The sequence below is a fragment of the Aedes aegypti genome, chromosome 2 (assembly GCF_002204515.2).
Source record: "Aedes aegypti strain LVP_AGWG chromosome 2, AaegL5.0 Primary Assembly, whole genome shotgun sequence".
NCBI classification, from domain to species: domain Eukaryota; kingdom Metazoa; phylum Arthropoda; class Insecta; order Diptera; family Culicidae; genus Aedes; species Aedes aegypti.
In genome coordinates this window covers 288,288,580-288,309,074 of record NC_035108.1, presented here as the reverse complement: position 1 = coordinate 288,309,074, position 20,495 = coordinate 288,288,580, and the positions used below count along the sequence as shown (strand labels likewise).

The following is a 20,495-nucleotide window of genomic DNA, read 5'->3' as shown; positions in this document are numbered from 1 at the left end:
TGTTGATGCAAGAATGTATTCTAGTTATTGCATTTAGCTTACTCTCTAAGAGTTTTACATACATTTAAGACCACTTATGCTTGAACTTCTGTTTCTCTGGTATGTTAGTTACGTAATATTCAATAAACTATAACAGGATTCTTTACGGTGTGTTCCATTTGTCAACAATTGATTTGGTGGTTGATTTTTTATCTTCCCGTAACCGTTTCAATTTTCCCAATGTACCTGACACTTTTTCTGGTCTAACGTGGCTGTTATGCCAATCATTTAAACAGGGCTGCCCAACCTTTTAAGCTATTTTTCGACATAAATTGTTGGTGCGTTCACCAATATGAACAAAATTAGTCTTAAAAGAAAACTTGTTAGTATATCTGTAAAATCCATGCTGAAAATGTTAAATTTTTTATAAAATTGAAATTTTCAGCATGGATGAGACAAATATACTACCCAGCCTTCATTTGAGACGAATTTCGCTCTATTTAGCTCATATCGGTTTATTCTTGCGAACGCACCAACAATTTATGTCGAAAAAAAGCCAAAAGGGTTGGGCAGGCCTGATTTATAACCATCAAGATTCCATATGACACAACAATCTAAATAAATTGCATAATCATGTGAGTAGATTTTTATAAATTTCTTGGCAAAATTTGAGAGTGATTGGTATTATCACCTTATGCATAACGATTGATTTTTGACTCAAATTAACTTAAACAAGTAATCATTAACCTCGATTGCAGATAGGAAAAATTTTGATGAATGAAATATAAGATCGCATTGTTTTTTTTTTCCTCAAAGAACTCAACTTCACTTTCAAAAATAGGTTCAGTTATTATAAAACTAAACATTTCTTCATAAACCGCTCTGATTGTTCTATAGCCATTTTGGAAGCATTTGATTTTTGTCCCGGGATCCCGGGAAATCCCGGGATTTTTAAAAATTAAATCCCGTATCCCGGAATTTTTTCGAGTCCGGGAAACAAGACCCTCTACTACAGATGACACGCAGGCTTCGTCTTTTGGTGAAGAGGCCTGTGTCATCCGCAAACAAGGATTTTTGACATCCCTGGGGTACTTTTTAATTAATGTTTGAATCCTCTGAGCAGAATCTCAATAGATAAACCTATGTAGATGGAGTACCGTTTACCTATTAATTCCGCTCCTAAATGCTTATCTTTGACAGATACGCGTATTTCGACTACCACTTGCAGTCTTCTTCACAGTTACTCGTATTTACAGTGGATAACTTTTTAATCAATTGATGTGAATAATTTTCAAATAGAGTAAAATAATGTCGATACATGAGGTGGCGAACCATTCTAAGTTTGTTGAATAATGTAAACAAGTAAATCATTTATTCCATTTTTGATCTCTTCAGGTGACTTATAGTCACTTGAGAGACCTTTCAAGACAACTTTGAACAAACGTTCAGTTTTTTTTAACATTGCTTTTAAACAATGCAATGCATTGCAATGTTACGCGGAGAACCGAATAAAAGAACTGAAAAATGATCTCTCATAGCATATTATTTACAGTCTGTTCGCCTTTAAATCGTTGTCACCTATTCTCCCCCTAAGTATTTTCCAAGAAGTTTCCAACCAGTTTGCCAATCTGTTATCAATAAAATGTGAAAAATGCGATGGGAACAATATTGTAACATCCACCTTCTGTATATTTGTCAACTTCGTGTCCGTTTTAATCATCAAATTAAAATGAACAGAGACGAAAACTAAAACTGGATTTTTAATGTGTTAAAAATTTAATAGTATTGCTGTGTGCGTTTGAAATGCAAGTATCAAATGCGGGAACACCAAATGCGGTAAGATTTTCAACAAGGAAGGCGAAGTCAAAAATCGTTTTTCTTTAGTTGGATGGCGGAGATATGGATCATGGTTGCTAAGTATCCTTTGATTAGTTTGTGTTACCGCATGTGGAACGCATTCGAACTAGATTTGCACGTCAAACGCAAACAGCAATAACATATTTTTTTGTTGTTTTACTAATTGACAAGTACCACTATGTGCTTGCGTATTACATTTACTCGCCATTCTTATTATCAGCACTTACAATTAAGAGGTCATCGAATTGAAATAACAAATATGTGAAGTTCATTTTGGTTTCAGATTCAGTTTTTCATTTCATTATTTGATCTATAAATACAATAACGATCAATTAAACTAATTTGTGAGAGTGAGATAAAGCTATAGAAATGAGGATATGGCGATCCATAGCTTGAGTCTAAGAACAGGTGATCGATACTAGACAAGGTCTAGAAATTGCTTAATAGTGAGAATAGTGGGGTTCTGGGTGGCTGTAGTGGTGTGGGGCAACGATCTTGGCGACTGGGGCGGCGTAAACCTTGGCAACCGGGACTGGAGCAACAATTTTGGCAACTGGAGCGATGGTCTTGACGATCTTGTGTCCATCCAGAGGTTCACGGCGGACGACGGCATTGAATCCATTGTGCTCATCGGCGGTGTAGTCAACAATGCGACGGTGGCCATCAGCATCAATCAGGGTGTACTGTCCCTTGACATCATCTCCGTGACGTTCCTCCTGTTGGCTCTTGATGTCACCGGTGTGCTCATCGTGGACGGAGTACTGGAACTGATATTCGGCTGGGGCTTCTGGATATTCAACGTGCTTCACGGTCTTGACTAGAGCAGGCTGGAAAGTCTTGACGATGGCTGGCTGAACGGTCTTGATCAGGGCTGGCTGATGATAGTAGTGAGGGTCATAGTGCTGGGCACTGGCCAGGGCCAAAACGGCGAAAACAGCTAGGAACTGGAATTGATAAAAAGGGACAATTAGAATATTTCAACACTTAAGGACATCAAAAATCATACTTTGAATGCCATCGTCTAACAGTGAATGGGGCTCCAGTCTCAGATCCTGTGTCAAAGGAAATGTTCTGTTTGAATGGTCTCGCTGATCTGTGTCGTTTATGAGGTCAACTTTAGTTTTTATACGCGAAAAAGCACGAAAGACGTTTTGCAAAACGGACAGCAGTCATCCGTGTTCGTTTTTCGTTCGTTCGTGTTCCGCCATAGGTAAGCGTGCAAATTTTAGTAGCGTCATACTCCCCCCCTTAACAGGTCTGTTGGTTTATTGATCATAGAGATAGTTTGGTAATGTGCAAGTGATAGATCACTGTTCGTTCCGTTTTAGAAAAATGCGTAATTTTCGATTGAAACATTTTTGATCAAAACGATGGAATTGGATAACTTTTAGGTAATTTGATAGTTATTACAAGCATCATTGTTTTTTGGCGTAAATTATGAGATTGAGCACAACTTCAAAGTCCAACAAAATATACTTTGTGAATGTTCTAAAACGTTCCTCAGGCATTGATATAGATCAGTTGCTCTATGCCTCATATTTCAGAACATAAATTAAATGAAGCATACTGAGTTTTACAATCTATTCAAATTCAAAGGGAGATACTATTCGTAAGCTAAACATGAATGTTTTCAATACTTAAATAAGGCAAGAAAAAGAGGTTTAAAAATATCAAGGACGATTTGGTTCATTTGTAGATTGACTGACAATATAACGAAGACGTTCCATACCTTGAGTAGATTTTTTTCAACTAAAAAGTATGGGCACGACTTTGATAACGAAAATCACAATTTCAAAGAAATATATTTTTTTATATTTTGTAATTTTCTTGGGTTTTAAATGCTACCTGTGAATATTTTGTTAGATGAAATATCATTTTCTATTGAAATTTTAGATTCTAGAAAATCAATTCATATCTATCCAGCACAGACCCTACTCTTGTTGGAACTTAACTAGTGATGAATATTTTTATCAAAATCCATCGGTGTGGTGCGCTCAAGTACATTGTATCTAAAATGATCCGCAAGAATTTTCGATTAAAATTTTATTTGGCTTTGCTAGGAAACATTTGACAAAATGGTAAAATTCTAAAAAATCGCTGATTTTTCTCCCCACATAAGATATCTTTATATGACATCGTGAAGAGCTATTCAAGTATTCTCAATATAAATAAAAATATAATGTAAAGTATACTTATGTCAAACATCTATACTTTAGAATACGTAACACATATTTAAATTTTAATATGTTTAACGGATATACAAGGATATACTTGGTTTGACCCTTTTGAAAATCGACCACAGCTGAAATAGGATTTTTTGTTTCTATTCAAATTGTATACACCTAAGTTTATAATTTTCAATAAAATAACTAAATAACTGATCATTTATCCTATTGGCATTGATACATATATTTTTTCAGATTTTTATAGTACATTATTTATCACCTAGCACAAATTTCGTACAACAAAGTCGCTCAGACCTAACGTGATTTATGAAAAACTGATAAGAGAAGCTTTCATAAAAGTAAGACCACCAACAAACGGGTTGCGAAAAAAAATCGCTCAAATACGAAATCTGTTCTTATTAAGTGCAAGAATAAAATGTGTGAAAATCAAATTTGTATCTACACTAGTCTCGGAATGGCAGTATGGTGAAATCGTGCCCATACTTTTTGGGACACCCTATACAACACCTTCTACGGGCGGATATGTAATTCAAACATTCTTTACATTTGATCGGGTTTCTCCATACAACCCCCCTTAGAGTTAGCTACTCTTCCGTTATATCTTCGTGTTAACCACTACGTTTAATTGGACCCTACGGTTCTATACAGCGCATACCAAATTTTGCATATCACAGACTTCCACCCGAGGATTTTTAACGGCTCTCCTATAATTTAAATCTTATTGATGATAATGCGATAGGTCTTTAAATGACACAATTTTTATGCAGGATTTCTCTCGATCAACATAGCTCGCACACACTTGTACAAAATTGCAACGAAATATTTTCTGCACACCCGTCACGCCACACAGTGCGGAAGGTGGTATTGAAAAGCAATAAAACCATTTCACTGCGTGAACTTGACCCACCGAACGACTTACGAAAACGGATAGGCACTGATCGTTTTTGCAAATCGTGACTTCGTGTTGTCTCGCGTATAAAAACTCTAGTTTGTCAAATAATGGGCACACATTAGCGAGATCATTCAAACAGAACATTTCCTTTGACACAGGATCTGCGACTAGAGCACCATTCACTGTTAAACGATGGCATTCAAAGTATGATTTTTGATGTCCTTAAGTGTAGAAATATTCTAATTGTTCCTTTTTATCAATTCTAGTTCTTAGCTGTTTTCGCCGTTTTGGCCCTGGCCAGTGCCCAGCACTATGACCCACACTACTATCATCAGCCAGAACACCATCAGCCAGCCCTGATCAAAACCGTTCAGCCAGCCATCGTCAAGACTTTCCAGCCTGCTCTAGTCAAGACCGTGAAGCACGTTGAATATCCAGAAGCCCCAGCCGAATATCAGTTCCAGTACTCCGTCCACGATGAGCACACCGGAGACATCAAGAGCCAACAGGAGGAACGTCACGGAGATGATGTCAAGGGACAGTACACCCTGATTGATGCTGATGGTCACCGTCGCATTGTTGATTACACCGCCGATGAGCACAATGGATTCAACGCTGTTGTCCGTCGTGAACCTTTGGAGGGACACAAGATCGTCAAGACCATTGCTCCAGTTGCCAAAATTGTTGCTCCAGTCCCAGTTGCCAAGGTTTACGCCGCCCCAGTCGCCAAGATCGTTGCCCCACACCACTACAGCCACCCAGAACCCCACTATTCTCACTATTAAACAATCATTAGACCTAGTCTTGTGTTGATCGACTGTTCTCATTAACGAGATATAAGAAGCCATACACTCATTCAAAGCTTTATCTCACTCTCACGAATTAGTACAATTGAACGTTGTAAATATACAAATAAATGAAATGAACTATAATTGAAAATAAGATCAGATTTGAATTGATTTTTTCACAAAATGCTGTTGTTGAGTTCCAAATGTTAAGTCACCTAGTGATAATTTGTTTTGGGCCTTTCTTAGCCGAGTGGCCGCGGCTACAAAGCAAAGCCATGCTGAAGATGTCTGGGTTCGATTCCCGGTCGGTTCAGGATCTTTTCGTAATGGAAATTTCCTTGATTTTCCTGGGCATAGAGTACAATCGTACCTGCCACACGATATATGAATCCTCAGAGAAGAACTAGCTCATATGTTAAAATTCTCGTTAATAAAGAAATAAAAAAAAAACGATATATGAATGCGAAAATGGCAACTTTGGCTAACAAAGCGCTCAGTTAATAACTGTGGAAGTGCTCATAAGAATACTAAGCAATTACGGTACCGTAATCCGAGGGCAAATTGATCACTATTTTTCAACTTTTTTGTTGTGTTATCTTTCGGAATTCAAATATTGTCAAATAAATTTTGAATTGATCTTTATCAGTTTATGTAACCCGACCAGTGAATCACAACAAACTTGTAGCACAATTATATCAAGATTTGTTACATTTTTGTTAGAAGCACATTGAGTTTATGGAGGAAATTTTAACATAATTGAAACAAAATCAGTTATGACAACAAAAGCTGCTTCAAATTTGTTTCAATTTAAAACATAATTACAACACAATTTGTTATAAAATATTTTTAATGATAGATTTTTCAAACCTTATGGTATAAAATATATGAGAGCTATTGCTTATAACAAATTTTGTTATAATTCAGTTATGGAAAGTAACAAAATGAGTTCTATTTGCGTTTAATTTGAAAAAAAAAATGAGTAACATATTTGTTTGAGTTATAACATATTTTGTTTCAATTTAGTTTAGTGTAGAGGAAATTGTGTTATAATGTTTATTATTTTATCTACTAACCAGCCAAACTTATAACATATTTTGTAAGAAAACTTAGTAAGTGACAAAATTTGTTACAACTCTGTTGTAATTCACTGGTTGGGAATCGATTTTTCATGAAATAATATTTAACTTATCATAAAAATAGTTTTTATATAAAAAAAATCAGTGCGGGTTGTGTACAAGACACGACCGCATGACGTTAGCTACGCCATGTGATTTGCTGCATTTTAGTCAACTGTCATAATTGCAACCTTTCTATAGTTATAATTCAGAATGTAATGGTTTGTGAATTTAAGAACAGTGTGGAGATCTCCGTTAGGAGAAGTGCCGCAGTCATCGATATCGTCATCGCCACCGTAAATTTCAATTTGCCGTATTATCAATTCTTCTTCTTCTTCTTGGCATTAACGTCCTCACTGCTTCTCAGTTTAGTGTTCAATGAGCACTTCCACATTTATTAAGTGAGAGCATTCTTTGCCAAAGTTGCCATTTTCGCATTCGTACATCGTGTAGCAGGTATGATGAGACTTTATGCCCAATGAAGTCAAGGAAATTCCAATTAATTTAAATATTGTCTTGTTAAGAATTTAGCAAACATATTCGGATTCAGGAGTCCTAAATTAAGTATGTAGAGTTGATTTCAGAACTAACAATAATCATATTGACAAGTGATCAATTTCACCCCGAAATTGGATCTCCCGATTTTATATTTTAAAGATTATTTTTAGTACTACCAGCACGCTTGTTAGAAAATTAAAGTACATAAGCCTATGAAGTTCACCGTCGTACTTGTTTTCCTCCATTTAGTTGAATAGTTTTGATAACATTTTGGAAAACAGACCAGGAAAACCGTCAAAAATGATCAATTTAACCCGAATTTACGGTAACTTTGTTAATGGAGTATAAATCGAACAAAATTGATTGAATTACGGAACATTTATAGGGCGTTGCATACCTCTAGGCGTTTAACGCTATATGGAAATGTCTGACTTAGATTACAAAAATGGCCCCAGTTTGAAAATATGCTTTTCGCTAGGAGATTTGAGACCGAATTCTTGTTCTACTACAACTAGGCTATCAAGGATTAGTGACGAACTCATTATAACTTCATCAAATAGTGTTCGTAGAATAGATTGTTTGTAAGCCGTTTCGTAAATGTTAAAATCCCGACTATGGATACATAACAATATCATATCACATTATGTTATTATGATATAAAGATTTTATCGAACATACGTTGTTACAATTTTGATGAAGGATGTTGTTAAAATAACTAAAATTGTAACAAAAATGTATATGAATTGTATCATAAATATAACAGAATATGTTTTGAATTTATCAAAAACATATCAAACCTGGTTATAATTTTAAATACAATGTATCAAAATTACAATACTGTGTTATATACGTTTTTTTTATTTATTTTATATTGAAATGCTAATAAGACATGATATTCCGCGCAACAGCCAGAAAAACATACATTTGCATTGAATTGAATTTTGCATTGAAACAAGCAATTTAAAATTGGGATTGTGTAGCAACAAGTCAATTTTAAATCACTTGCAATTAATCCGAAACAAATTCAACATATTATGTTATATTTTTGTTTTAATATTTTCTGTGGATAACAGTGACTGACAAAATGATATCATAATAAGATGTGTATATCATATTCTGATAAAATTTTATTATATTTTTGTTATATGCCTCTAGTCGGGATCTTATTATTTTTTAATGATGGCATATAAATCCTCAAATGTACTTGATTACAACGAAAATACCTTTGCCATGAAGTATCATTCTAACACTTTTTACTTTTGCATTCGTTTTGCTTAACTAATTAACAGAAACTTTGTTATTTCGTTCAGTATATTGTGGGCCTCGCACTATCAAAGTCACCCACATTATCAAAGTTACCCCGTTTTACGGCACTAAAAATAAGTAACGCTATGTGTAATGTGAAAAAAAATATGCATCTGCATAGCCTATTTTTTCCTTAATTTCCGATAAGGTAAAACATCAATGTTTAAATTACACTTTCGTTTCGTTTGCAAAAATACTTTTGACAGACACTTTCGCCGCAAAAAATACCCTAACAATGATAATAATTCTTCTTGGTATTAACATCCCCAGTGGGACAGAGCCGGCTACTCAGCTTAGTGTTCTTATGAGCACTTCCATAGTTATTAACTGAGAGTTTTCTTTGCCAAAGTTGCCATTTTCGCATTCATATATCGTGTGGCAGGTACGATTGTACTCTATGCCCAGGAAAGTCAAGGAAATTTCCATTACGAAAAGATCCTGGACCGACCGGGAATCGAACCCAGACACCTTAAGCATGGCTTTGCTTTGTAGCCGCGGACTCTAACCACTCGGCTAAGGAAGGCCCCAGTGATAATAATATCATCCTAATAAAAAAAAATGAAAATAATAGAACTGTCGTTTAATCAATTGAGTTGGCAAAAATGCTTGTTGATTTAACCAGTATAATTCTTCAAATTCCAAACATGTTAATTGGTGGTTGTTACTATTCCGTTTGTCGAAGCAGCAATAATGTAAGGATAACTGTCAAAAATGCTTGTAATCTCTTTGATGCAAATATGTTTGATGAATTTGACCTAATGTTCTGTTAGAGCCGGAATCTGTTTCTCTGCTTGAATGTATACTCTTTTTGGCATTGCAATATTGCATCCAGTTGATGTTTTTATACCGTACAATATAAGTATGAAATTTGACATTGACATTTTGATATTTTTGATGATTTATTTCTATCAACTTTTTATAGGTTTTGAAACATCTCTGATTTTTGTCAAAGGTGTGTACTGCCCATAAAAGCATAACTGTCCCATATTGATTTTCGAACCAACACCTTTTTTCATCGCAACATTCATGTTTTTATATACACTTCACTTTGCATATGAAAATTTATACACTTTGTTTGAAAATGTTGTGGAAAAATATGGAGTTGGTGCAGTCCCATATTGAAAAATAAAGGCATAACAGTCTCTATATGAACTTTGAACCCAAATAACAACTGCAAAACTGGAATTATGTTCAACTTTATATTTTTTACTGATCAATATTAGCAAAATGAATGTTCTGTGTGGTGGATCTAAATGAATATTGCTTCAAAAATTTACCAGAAAATTATAAACATTTGTATGAAAATGCAAACTTCAAACTTTGAACGCTGTTTTCTCAATGTCTACTAATTCAATATGAGACAGTTATGCTTTTATGGGCAGTGTAGTTCTACTAAAATATTAATCTTTATATCTAATACACCGTGTTGATTGAACCATAATATATTTTTGAACGATGTCCGGTACTGGGGATCTTCGCTTAGAGTTGTTTTAGATCTCTGAAATCTCTCCGCATCAAATAGGAAACACTCTCTCCGCAATGCATAGCAATAAAGTTCATTGCACAAGAATGTAAATATGTAATGTATAAATCAGGCTGCTTTCAAAAAATTATAAGTACTTATCCATTTGATCAATTTATTATTGTTCATATTATTCTGACTAGAGGTCGTGCCTGATAGAGTTCAGTATGTCAAAAACCATGAATGTTGCCTTCTCGCATTCCGTTTTCATTATCAAATCCACTACACCACCCCTGCTCATATGAAAACGATGAATGAATGCTGCAGCGACTCTTGCCTTGCGAGAGCCTGCAGTGGAAGCGGCTCATTGAATGAAACTTTTTTGCAACATTGAGACTGCTGCCCTCAAGGCAGTAAAGGAGTGTTTTCGCTCTATCCCGTGTGTCGCAGAAGGAGGAATAATATTTTGTATGCAGGTATTGCCAAAAAAAATAAAAGCAAATTATTGACGTGACACGACTAATTCACCAACACGGGTGACTGTTGACCGTTTCGCGAATCGTCACTCAGGTTGTTCGTTTAGCGTATAAAAACTACGGTTGAACTCTGAAATGGCACAGTTCAACGAGATCATTCAAACAGAACATTTCCTTTGACACAGGATCTGCGACTAGAGCACCATTCACTGTTAAACGATGGCATTCAAAGTATGATTTTTGATGTCCTTAAGTGTAGAAATATTCTAATTGTTCCTTTTTATCAATTCTAGTTCTTAGCTGTTTTCGCCGTTTTGGCCCTGGCCAGTGCCCAGCACTATGACCCACACTACTATCATCAGCCAGAACACCATCAGCCAGCCCTGATCAAAACCGTTCAGCCAGCCATCGTCAAGACTTTCCAGCCTGCTCTAGTCAAGACCGTGAAGCACGTTGAATATCCAGAAGCCCCAGCCGAATATCAGTTCCAGTACTCCGTCCACGATGAGCACACCGGAGACATCAAGAGCCAACAGGAGGAACGTCACGGAGATGATGTCAAGGGACAGTACACCCTGATTGATGCTGATGGCCACCGTCGCATTGTTGATTACACCGCCGATGAGCACAATGGATTCAATGCTGTTGTCCGCCGTGAACCTTTGGAGGGACACAAGATCGTCAAGACCATTGCTCCAGTTGCCAAAATTGTTGCTCCAGTCCCAGTCGCCAAGGTCTATGCCGCCCCAGTCGCCAAGATCGTTGCCCCACACCACTACAGCCACCCAGAACCCCACTATTCTCACTATTAAGCAATATCTAGATCTTTTCTAGTATCGAACACCTGTTCTTAGACTCGAGCTATGGATCGCTATATCCTCATTTCTATAGCTTTATCTCACTCTCACAAATTAGTATAATTGAACGTTATTGTACATAAATAAATGAATTGAAAAAAAAAAACATATGTTTAATCATTCAACGCAATTCTGAGCTGCACTTATTGTGAAACCCTTTAAGTCTCGGGACAGACCTTCTATTTTCAATCGAGTGGTGATCCGAAAGAAATTAGCTTAATTAGCTTAAAAAACAATTAAACTTGCTGCGAGTGTGGTTTTTACCGGAAGTTCAGGTCTCAACTTATTTTCCATTCGGAATATTATTCGGAAAGAAGTCATATGTTTTATATCTTCAGAAACGAAGTCAATATTTATCGATAGGTTTTATCATTTTTACGAATTTTAACGTATTACTCTCTGCCCAGACAACCAGAATGTACGTATAATGAAATCACCTTTTGCGTTATGCGATGCTTACATGCGCAAAGTTTCACGTATAAGATGATTCTTCTTCTTCTGTCGGGTGTGGGATCACTGCGTCCATTTTTTAGGACTATTGTGATATACCCTATTACTCTATGTACACAATGTTTTCCAGTAGCAAATGTGCCTCCGGAATACTTTGCGCATTTGACTGAACTTTGAACCATCTGCCATTGATGGGCAGAAGTCCTAGGTTGCAGTGTTGTAGTTCCCCCAATCTGGCGTGATCAGCCTAATAAAGCTAACCACCTCCCTGGGGGATGCGTTCCAAATATCAGCTGGCTGTAAGTAGTGCTTGCCAAATATTTTGAACCTACGATGGATGTGTGCACTGCAAGAGCAGAGAAGGTGTTGTGAGGTTTCGTCCGTCTCGTCACAGAAACGGCAATTTGTGTTTTGGACGACACCGATCTTGTATAAGTGGTATCTGCTTGGGCAGTGACCAGTTATTAGACCGATGTATGTTCTGAGATCCCTTTTGTTGAGACCTATAAGTTTTTGTGTTTGTGTCGTGTTTATTGTTACGAACCTTTTGGACTGATTCGCATTGGAAACTGTATTCCAATTTGATTGAATTTGACCGAACAACCAGTTGTTCAATTCCGTGTTTAGTGCAGAGTTTGAAATGCCAAGGAATGGCTCTGGACCAATGAACATATTGGTTGATCCATTCCTTGCTAGCTGATCGGCAATTTCGTTACCCTCTAGACCCGTATGTCCTGGGATCCAATATAGTTTAACTCGATTGCGTTCAGCTAGGGATTTCAGTGCAAGAATGCATTCCCACACAAGTTTTGAGTTACAAGTGAAAGCCTTCAAAGATTGAAGCGCTGCTTGACTATCAGAGAAAATACAGATGGTGGCATGTCTGTAATTTCTTTTCAGACACAGCTGCGCACATTCCTTGATTGCATAGACTTCTGCTTGAAATACTGTAGGCCACTGTCCAAGAGAGACAGAGATTTTGGTTTTCGGTCCGTATACTCCAGACCCTGTCAAATTATTCATTTTTGAACCATCTGTGTAGAATTTAATAGATCCCGGTGAAATGGTGGGTCCACCTCCTTCCCATTCCTCACGAGAAGGAAAGACCACCGTGAATGGCGAGTCATAGTTTACCACTTTTTCCATCCAGTCACTACATTTTTCAACAATAGGATTTATCGAAAATTCGTTTAATATACTGAGGTGACCTGTTAAGTCCCCTGACAGTAAGACTGTTGATCGTTTTAGCCGAAGAGCACTTTTCTCAGCATCCAGCTTTATGAATTGATCCAGCCGGGGCAGATTGAGTATAGCATCTAGGGCAAACGAGGGGGTACTACGAACTGCACCGGTTATGGCAATACAGGCAGTACGTTGAATTTTGTTCAGCTTAGCTCTAGCCGTAGCTTCCTTTGTCTTAGGCCACCAAACAAGGGACGCATAGGATATTCTAGGCCGAACGATTGTTTTATAGATCCACATGATCATACTGGGTTTTAGACCCCATGTTTTACCACAGGTCTTTGAGCAAACCCAGAGTGAATTGAGACCTTTATTTGTGATTGTTTGAAGATGGGTGTTCCAATTTAGTTTTGCGTCAAGTGTGATGCCAAGATACTTGACCTCATTTGAGTAAACTAATTGTATTTGGTTCAAGAAAAGAGGGTGGAGTTGTACCTTTCGTCTTTTTGTGAACGGTACAATTGTTGTTTTTGAAGGGTTTATTCCTAGTTTCTCTTTTTGACACCAGGAGAGTGTGTGATTGAGAGCAATTTGCATCCTTGATGAAATAACGCTGTCAAATTTGCCTCGTACAATAATGACTACGTCATCTGCGTATCCAACAACTTCAAAACCCCTTCTTTCTAAGCTATCTAGCAGTTCGTCCACTACTAATGACCACAATAAGGGAGAGAGTACTCCCCCTTGAGGGCATCCCCTTGTAGCCATTACAGTAATGCGCGAATCACTCAGCTCAGATGAGATCTGTCGATTTGCTAGCATAGCATGTACCCAGGTTGCAATGCATGGGTCGAAGTTTCTCCTCAACATTGCCGAACCTATAGACGAATAAGAAGCGTTATCGAACGCGCCCTCAATATCAAGAAATGCTATAAGAGCGATTTCTTTTGCATTAAAGGTTTTCTCGATCTTGTTCACTAGCGTGTGCAGTGCTGAGACCGTTGATTTTCCGCTTTGATAAGCAAATTGGGATTTAGAAAGAGGCATAGTTTTCATAAATTTAGAATCTATATACTCGCATAATACCTTCTCCATGATTTTAAGCATTACCGAGGATAGGCTTATCGGTCGGAATGCTTTAGGGTTGGTTTTGTCCTTTTTTCCTGATTTTGGAATAAAGACAACTCGAACTTGACGCCAATCATTTGGAATGTGTCCCAGAACTAAACTTGCCTTAAAAATCTCTACCATGTGTGGAATCAGTGTCTCTTCCTCTTTTTGGATAAGCGCTGGGAAGATTCCATCCATGCCAGCAGATTTGAATGGCTCGAAAGATCTCACTGCCCTAACAACCCTATCGCGAGTAAAAGCTTCTTTGGCAACCTTTATTGCGTCCCTTTTTGCTCCTGAGTCCCCTGATAGGAACCCGTGTGGAACTGAGACGTCAAGTCTGGCACCTTCAGCATTTAGACTCGTTTGTGGGATTGAATCAGGAAAGTGAACTCTTAGCATTTCACTCAGTGTTTCACGAGGTTCCACAGTGAGTGAACCGTCAGTCCTTTGAAGACTTCCCAAACCATTGGAGTGATCCTTCGAAAGAGTTTTATGAAGTCGAGCAGCTACGGGAGTTTTCTCAATGCTTTCACACATGAGAACCCATGATTTCCGTTTTGCTCGTCTCATTTCTTTGTTATACTCTGTCAGAGCCTTTCGGTATAGACTCCAATCAGAAGTGCGTTTGGCTCGGTTGAATTCCTTCCGAGCAGTTTTTCTGAGTTTATCAAGGTTGAAATTCCACCATGGAACATCTCTGTTCGAACTTACTGTTTTGATCGGACAGCTCTCTTGATAAGCATTTAGAATTTTGTTTTTAATAGAATCCGAAGCTGCTTCTAACTGTATAATAGTCTGAATATTCGGCTCTATTATATAGTCTTCAGAACGGAGAATAGCTGAGTAGGTTTCCCAATCAGTTTTCTTGGGATCTTTAAACGACTTTTGAATCATTAGACCCCCTTCCCACTCGAAGACTATATGTTTATGGTCTGACATAGATATTTCATTAGAAACATGCCAGTTTTTTATTTTATCCGAGATGGATTGACTGCATAAAGTCAGATCAAGGACTTCTTGTCGTAAAATGTTTTCAAATGTAGGCTTATCACCGACATTGCATATGTCAATATTTTTGGAGGAAAGAAACTGCAAAAGATGCTCACCTCTGATATTTGAGTTTGTACTTCCCCATACAAGGTGATGAGCATTGGCGTCACAACCGATGACGAAGGGGATGTTGTGTTTTTGACTGTAAGAGACAAGAGCAGCCATCTCTGGAGGAGGAATGTCTTCTGCGTCGCCAGGGAAATACGCTGAAACCATAATGATCTCAGTACTGCCCCTAGCAGTAGAAACCTCCATCCTGACCGCCACGATGTCCCTTTTGATGAATTCTGTAATTGGAAAACATTTAGTATCATTGCGTATTAGAATAGCTGCTCTGGGAGAGAGCTGGCTGTCATCATATACCAACCTATACGAGTTTAGTTGAATACCTTGTATTCGAGTTTTGTTGACCCATGGCTCTTGAATCAGTGCCACGGAAAGGTGTTCTTTTGTGAATCTCCTGCAAAGCACATCTGTTGCGCACTGAGCATGATGGAGATTCACTTGGAGGATTTTAATCATTGCTGAGGCATTCCGCATTTTCCGGACGTTTGCCGTCCTTCTTTGGATGTTGCGGATCATCAACTTTTGATTTTGGGGGATGTCTTAGATTTTGGTTTATGTCCTTTCCCTTACCTAGGCCTGCTGGCTTATCCCCTGTGGTCAATTTTACACTTTTGACATTTCCACTGCCCTTATTGGGAGCCATTGATGTGACACCGCTTGGGCCAGGAAGTGAGATCAAACATGCATCTTTTCCATCAGAGGAAGACAAGCTACCCGAGGAGGAACAAATAACTCCCCAATAACTTATGCATACCATATTTTGGTATCATACCATAATTAGGTATTATTCAGTTGTCAATACCTCATTTTGGTATTATAATGGTATTTGAAAAACAATTAAAAATACTTCATTTTGGTATTCGATAGCTATTGAGGACTGCTGGAGGTATTGAAAAATTTCACTTTTATATGAAAATCTATCAAGTATTATTTAGGTATTACAATACCTGATCTAGTTATCAGCTTGGTATTTGTAGAATATGCATAAGGTATTATTTGAGGTATTTTACCTCTTATGCAGGGCTCATTCATACCTCATTTAGGTTGTAAGTATTGGAAATTGTCTGGTATGGAATACCTCAATTTGGTATTCAGTAGTTATTTTCTTCTGCTCGGGTAGCCTGTATGGTGGGAGTTGGTTGTGGGATGCTACTAGAGGCCTCCTCAGATTTCTCTTGGGTCGGCTGTCCAGTTGGATTGTCATTGGAGTTTGGGGTTGTGCTCTTTACTTTCCTCAACTGTATTTCTCCAAAGCGGTAGTTGAGGATGAACTTGGATTGAATGAGTTTTTCCATGGACGGTCCATCTACATTAAAGACCCACACCACATGCTTGTTGTTAGGAGTGAGCCGTTGCATGACACGCCAGTTGTTGGTAATCAGATCGTTCTGACTCTCGATGAGAGCTTTGATACGATCATCGGTGTATTGTGCGCTTTGAGGGAAGAAGGCTCGAATCAGTTCTGGACGTTGAATCTTATCCTCATCCATTGCAACCAACTCAACGCCTTCCAGGGGATTTAATGCAGGTGTTATCTCCTTTACCCATTCCGCAGTCTCATGATCCTTACAAATAAGAACCATATGGCCAGACTTGTAGATAAGGTTAGAGAACTTGGGCTTCATTGTCGCGTTCCGTTGTTGTTCAATCCGAAGCAGCAGTGCCTCCTGGAGAACGTCCAGCTGAGTCGTTGAAATGGGTCGTGGGGAAGTCTTTTGGGATTATTCCGACTCTCCTGCGACTGGTAATTCCACCGTAGCTTAGACTAGTCTGTTTTTTATCTTCTGGTGGGGGTTTGTTCGTCGAGGCTGTTGAGCTGTTGGTTTCCTGTTGCCCAACGCGCTTTCTCGGATTCAGGTGTTGTTTCATCCGTTTCTGCTTATGTTCTTCTTCAGCATTTGTAGACTTGTCAAGGTCCTACCGAGTGCGTTTCGAAGGAGTTGACACCATAGCCTCACCCCCCGTGATTCTGGATAGGGCCTCAGGGCGGCTTAAGCCACTTTGTCGGAGTGCTTTTAGCTGCTTCCTTTGGCTCCGAGTGATCTTTTTGGTGCCAGTATAAGATGATGCGAAAAGGCCTTATACGTACAAAAGTGGAGGCGCTATAGTGCATAATTTGTATGATGAAAAATAACATGCTATGCGAGTGTGTAAATTTTCTTGCGAACTAGTCTGTACTCTTATGCGACTTAATTTATCATAACAAAATTGATTTGACAGCTGCTACGGATTGATCCGACTTACTTTGTACGAGTATACGGGATGAAACGAAATGTTCATATGAACTCAGAAAATAGCGTTTTATGCGAGGAAACTCATCTATCAAACGATATCATCCACCATGTTGTGTGGGTGTGATGAAATTTGTGCAAATAAACGACTTTGTTCGTAAACTGTTATGCGACTTCTGGTTGTCTGGGTGTGCACTTTGAGTTTGTTCCTGAATCACCAGAAGTGACCTCAAAATCTGCTCATTGTTTGGCCATCTGGTCAACGTATCAACAACAAGAATCATGGTCTTACAGCAACGATAATATTATTTCGTGAAGTTTGAGCACTCACATGCCTAGTTTGAGCTTCATTCATGCTTGTCTCCTGGTTCACCGGAAATGACTCTATAACCTAGCTTAGCAATGTGGTAAAATTGAAAATATTGATGTCTATAGATGTCTTGCATGCCGCGAGCTGAGCTGTGCCGGGATAAGGATGGGAGCATCTTGACGGACGGACGCAAGGTGATCGAAAGGTGGAAGCAGCACTACAATGAACACCTGAATGGCGCAGAGAACACAGGCACAGAAGGTCAAGCTAGTAAACTTTCATGCAAGAATGCTGAAATAGTCAAACTTTGAATTTTCATCAGTCAATATCTTAGACGTGCTAAGATATTTTTGAAAACGGCGATAGATTCAGCAACCCTTAATTAGGTAAATAGCGGAATTTTAGTGCTTGAGACGAAATCGTGTTCTGCAGTGTAATGTGTGTCTCGTATCATCCTAGAGACTTTGAATGAGCTTCATATCTTGTTTCAAATATGCTCTCTGAAGTTTTTCAATAGTATCATTTTTCGGCCAAACGGCATTCGGTTAAATAGCATCCGGCCAAGTGACCAATGCACATAAGACTGCAAGCCAGAATCGAATTCTTTAAAAGCAAAAACCCAGTCGAATATCATAAGATACAAACCACATAGCTTTCGGTCAAACGGTGTTCGGCAAAATGACCTACACACTCAAACAAAGTGTGAGAGTTTGGTAAATAAATTTACCGAAACAGATCTGTAATTCTCCGAAATACCGAAGTTTCGGTAATAGGTGAGTTTTTGACAGTATTTCAGAAGTGGAATTAACGATCTCCGGTACCGTAAATTTGGGGTCAAATTGATCAGTAGGGTGAAATTGATCACTGTGTCACACGATTTTATTTCTTCCTAATGGAGCACAAATATCAATGTAACCTTCAGTGAATGAACGTTGTTTATCGGAACTATTGTCGAATTGTGTGTTGTGATGATTTTTGCGTTATTGAATGTTTATTTATATGAAAATAAAGTAAAATTTCAAAATCATGTATGGTACAGTATTGACAAACATCCATAAACTTCCTGTTCTAAACACGGTTTTGAACATGGTATAAACCTGAAAATTTGTAAGGATGCTTAAAATATATTCCCAAACCAGATTTCATCATCATAACTCGTACCAATTTGCTCATTCGTTTTAAATAATTGAATATCTGTTCGAAATCATCAAATAACTTGGAAAATTGCCTACATTTAGGTGTTTCCCGCGTAATTCTTTAAATTTATTCATTCATTATTTCTATGAATATTGTATTGTTTAGAATTTGGCAAGCATATTCGAATTCAGAAAACTCAAGTTCAGTATGTAGAGTTGTTTTAAAAACTAACAACAATCGTATTGACAAGTGATCAAATTCACCCCGAAGTGGAATCCCTCGATTTTTAATTTTGGAAATGATTTTTAGCACTAAAATCACATTTGTTAGAAAATTTCGGTACACGAGCCAATGAACCTCACCGTCGTACTTGTTTTCATATACTTAGTTGTCTGGGATTGTCAACATTATTGAAAACAGACAAGGAAAACCGTGAAAAATGATTAATTTCACCCGAAATTACGGTAGTCTACTGTTGAGCTTTCAAAAAAAAAACACCGAACTTTCTTTGAATCACCAGTATTATCGAAAACGGTAAAATATTTCACTGAAGTTTCGGTAGACTAAGGCAGCCATTCCATGAAAAACCGATCTAGTGGGTCTCCGAATTCCGTGCAAATTTGCTATTTTTTTCCTTATCCGAAATAAGGATACACGTATTTTTGGATTTTTTGATTAGGGTGACCATTTCCGAAATAGGGTGACCAGAAAAATCGCGATTTTGCAAAAAAAAAAAATTTAAATTATAACTTTTGAACCGTTTGACCGATTTTCAATCTTTTTGGACGAAATGAAGGCTAAAGATTTTGACTTTTCGGGAAAAAGATAAAATTTCACAAAAATTGTGTTTTTTACATGAAAAAACTCAATAGTGTCCGTTTTTTCGTGTTTTGAAGGACTCGGGACCAAAGGGGCTATTGCTGCTCTCATCATTTCTTAAAAGTTTAGAAATATAATTTTACGTAAACTGTCAAATTTTCAGCGATGTATGTTTTTTAGTTTTCGAGATATATTTTTTTGAAAATAAAAAATCAGTCATTTTTCATCGGCACACACTGTAGATCTCAGCGCATTAGATTTGTAATGTTAAAAAAAATCATAAATTTTGAATAGCTCAACCGATTTCCAATCTTTTTTTATGGAATGAAAGCTTAAGGTCTCGACTTTTCAGAAAAAATAGAAAAAAAAGAAAACATTGAAAAACAAATTTTTCACATTAAAATATATGAAAATTTCTGAAAAAACTAGAAATTTTTATATTTTATCACGTTTAAACATATTTTTATCAGATTTTTCAATTTTGTTATAAATTTATAATTTTTTAAAAATAAAAATTTTGCAAAATCGCGATTTTTCTGGTCACCCTATTTCGGAAATAGTCATCCTAATCAAAAAATCCAAAAATACGTGTATCCTTATTTCGGATAAGGAACAAAATAGCAAATTTTCACGGAATTCGACCCACTAGATCGGTTTTTTATGGAATGGCTGAAGGATTAGATCACCGAAATCGGTAATTCGGCAAATTGACAGCGTTTAAC

At 37.4% G+C, this 20,495-nt stretch overlaps 3 protein-coding genes across 3 annotated transcripts; 2 read left to right on the top strand and 1 right to left on the bottom strand.

Moving 5' to 3' along the window:
• Positions 1–2,103: 2,103 nt before the first annotated feature.
• On the bottom strand, positions 2,104–2,997 carry LOC5565356 (larval cuticle protein A2B). Its single transcript, XM_001649650.2, has 2 exons — positions 2,843–2,997; positions 2,104–2,780 (listed from the first exon to the last, which is right to left on the bottom strand). Exons 1-2 carry the CDS (start codon positions 2,852–2,854, stop codon positions 2,277–2,279), a joined length of 516 nt encoding a protein of 171 aa, XP_001649700.1. The 5' UTR covers positions 2,855–2,997; the 3' UTR covers positions 2,104–2,276.
• Positions 2,998–4,996: 1,999 nt separating this feature from the next.
• LOC5565381 (larval cuticle protein A2B) lies at positions 4,997–5,853 on the top strand. Its single transcript, XM_001649649.2, has 2 exons — positions 4,997–5,118; positions 5,181–5,853. The coding sequence occupies exons 1-2, from the start codon at positions 5,107–5,109 to the stop codon at positions 5,697–5,699; spliced, it is 531 nt and encodes a 176-aa protein (XP_001649699.1). The 5' UTR covers positions 4,997–5,106; the 3' UTR covers positions 5,700–5,853.
• Positions 5,854–10,631: 4,778 nt separating this feature from the next.
• On the top strand, positions 10,632–11,521 carry LOC5565397 (larval cuticle protein A2B). The gene is made up of 2 exons (XM_001649648.2): positions 10,632–10,789; positions 10,852–11,521. Exons 1-2 carry the CDS (start codon positions 10,778–10,780, stop codon positions 11,368–11,370), a joined length of 531 nt encoding a protein of 176 aa, XP_001649698.1. The 5' UTR covers positions 10,632–10,777; the 3' UTR covers positions 11,371–11,521.
• Positions 11,522–20,495: the final 8,974 nt, after the last annotated feature.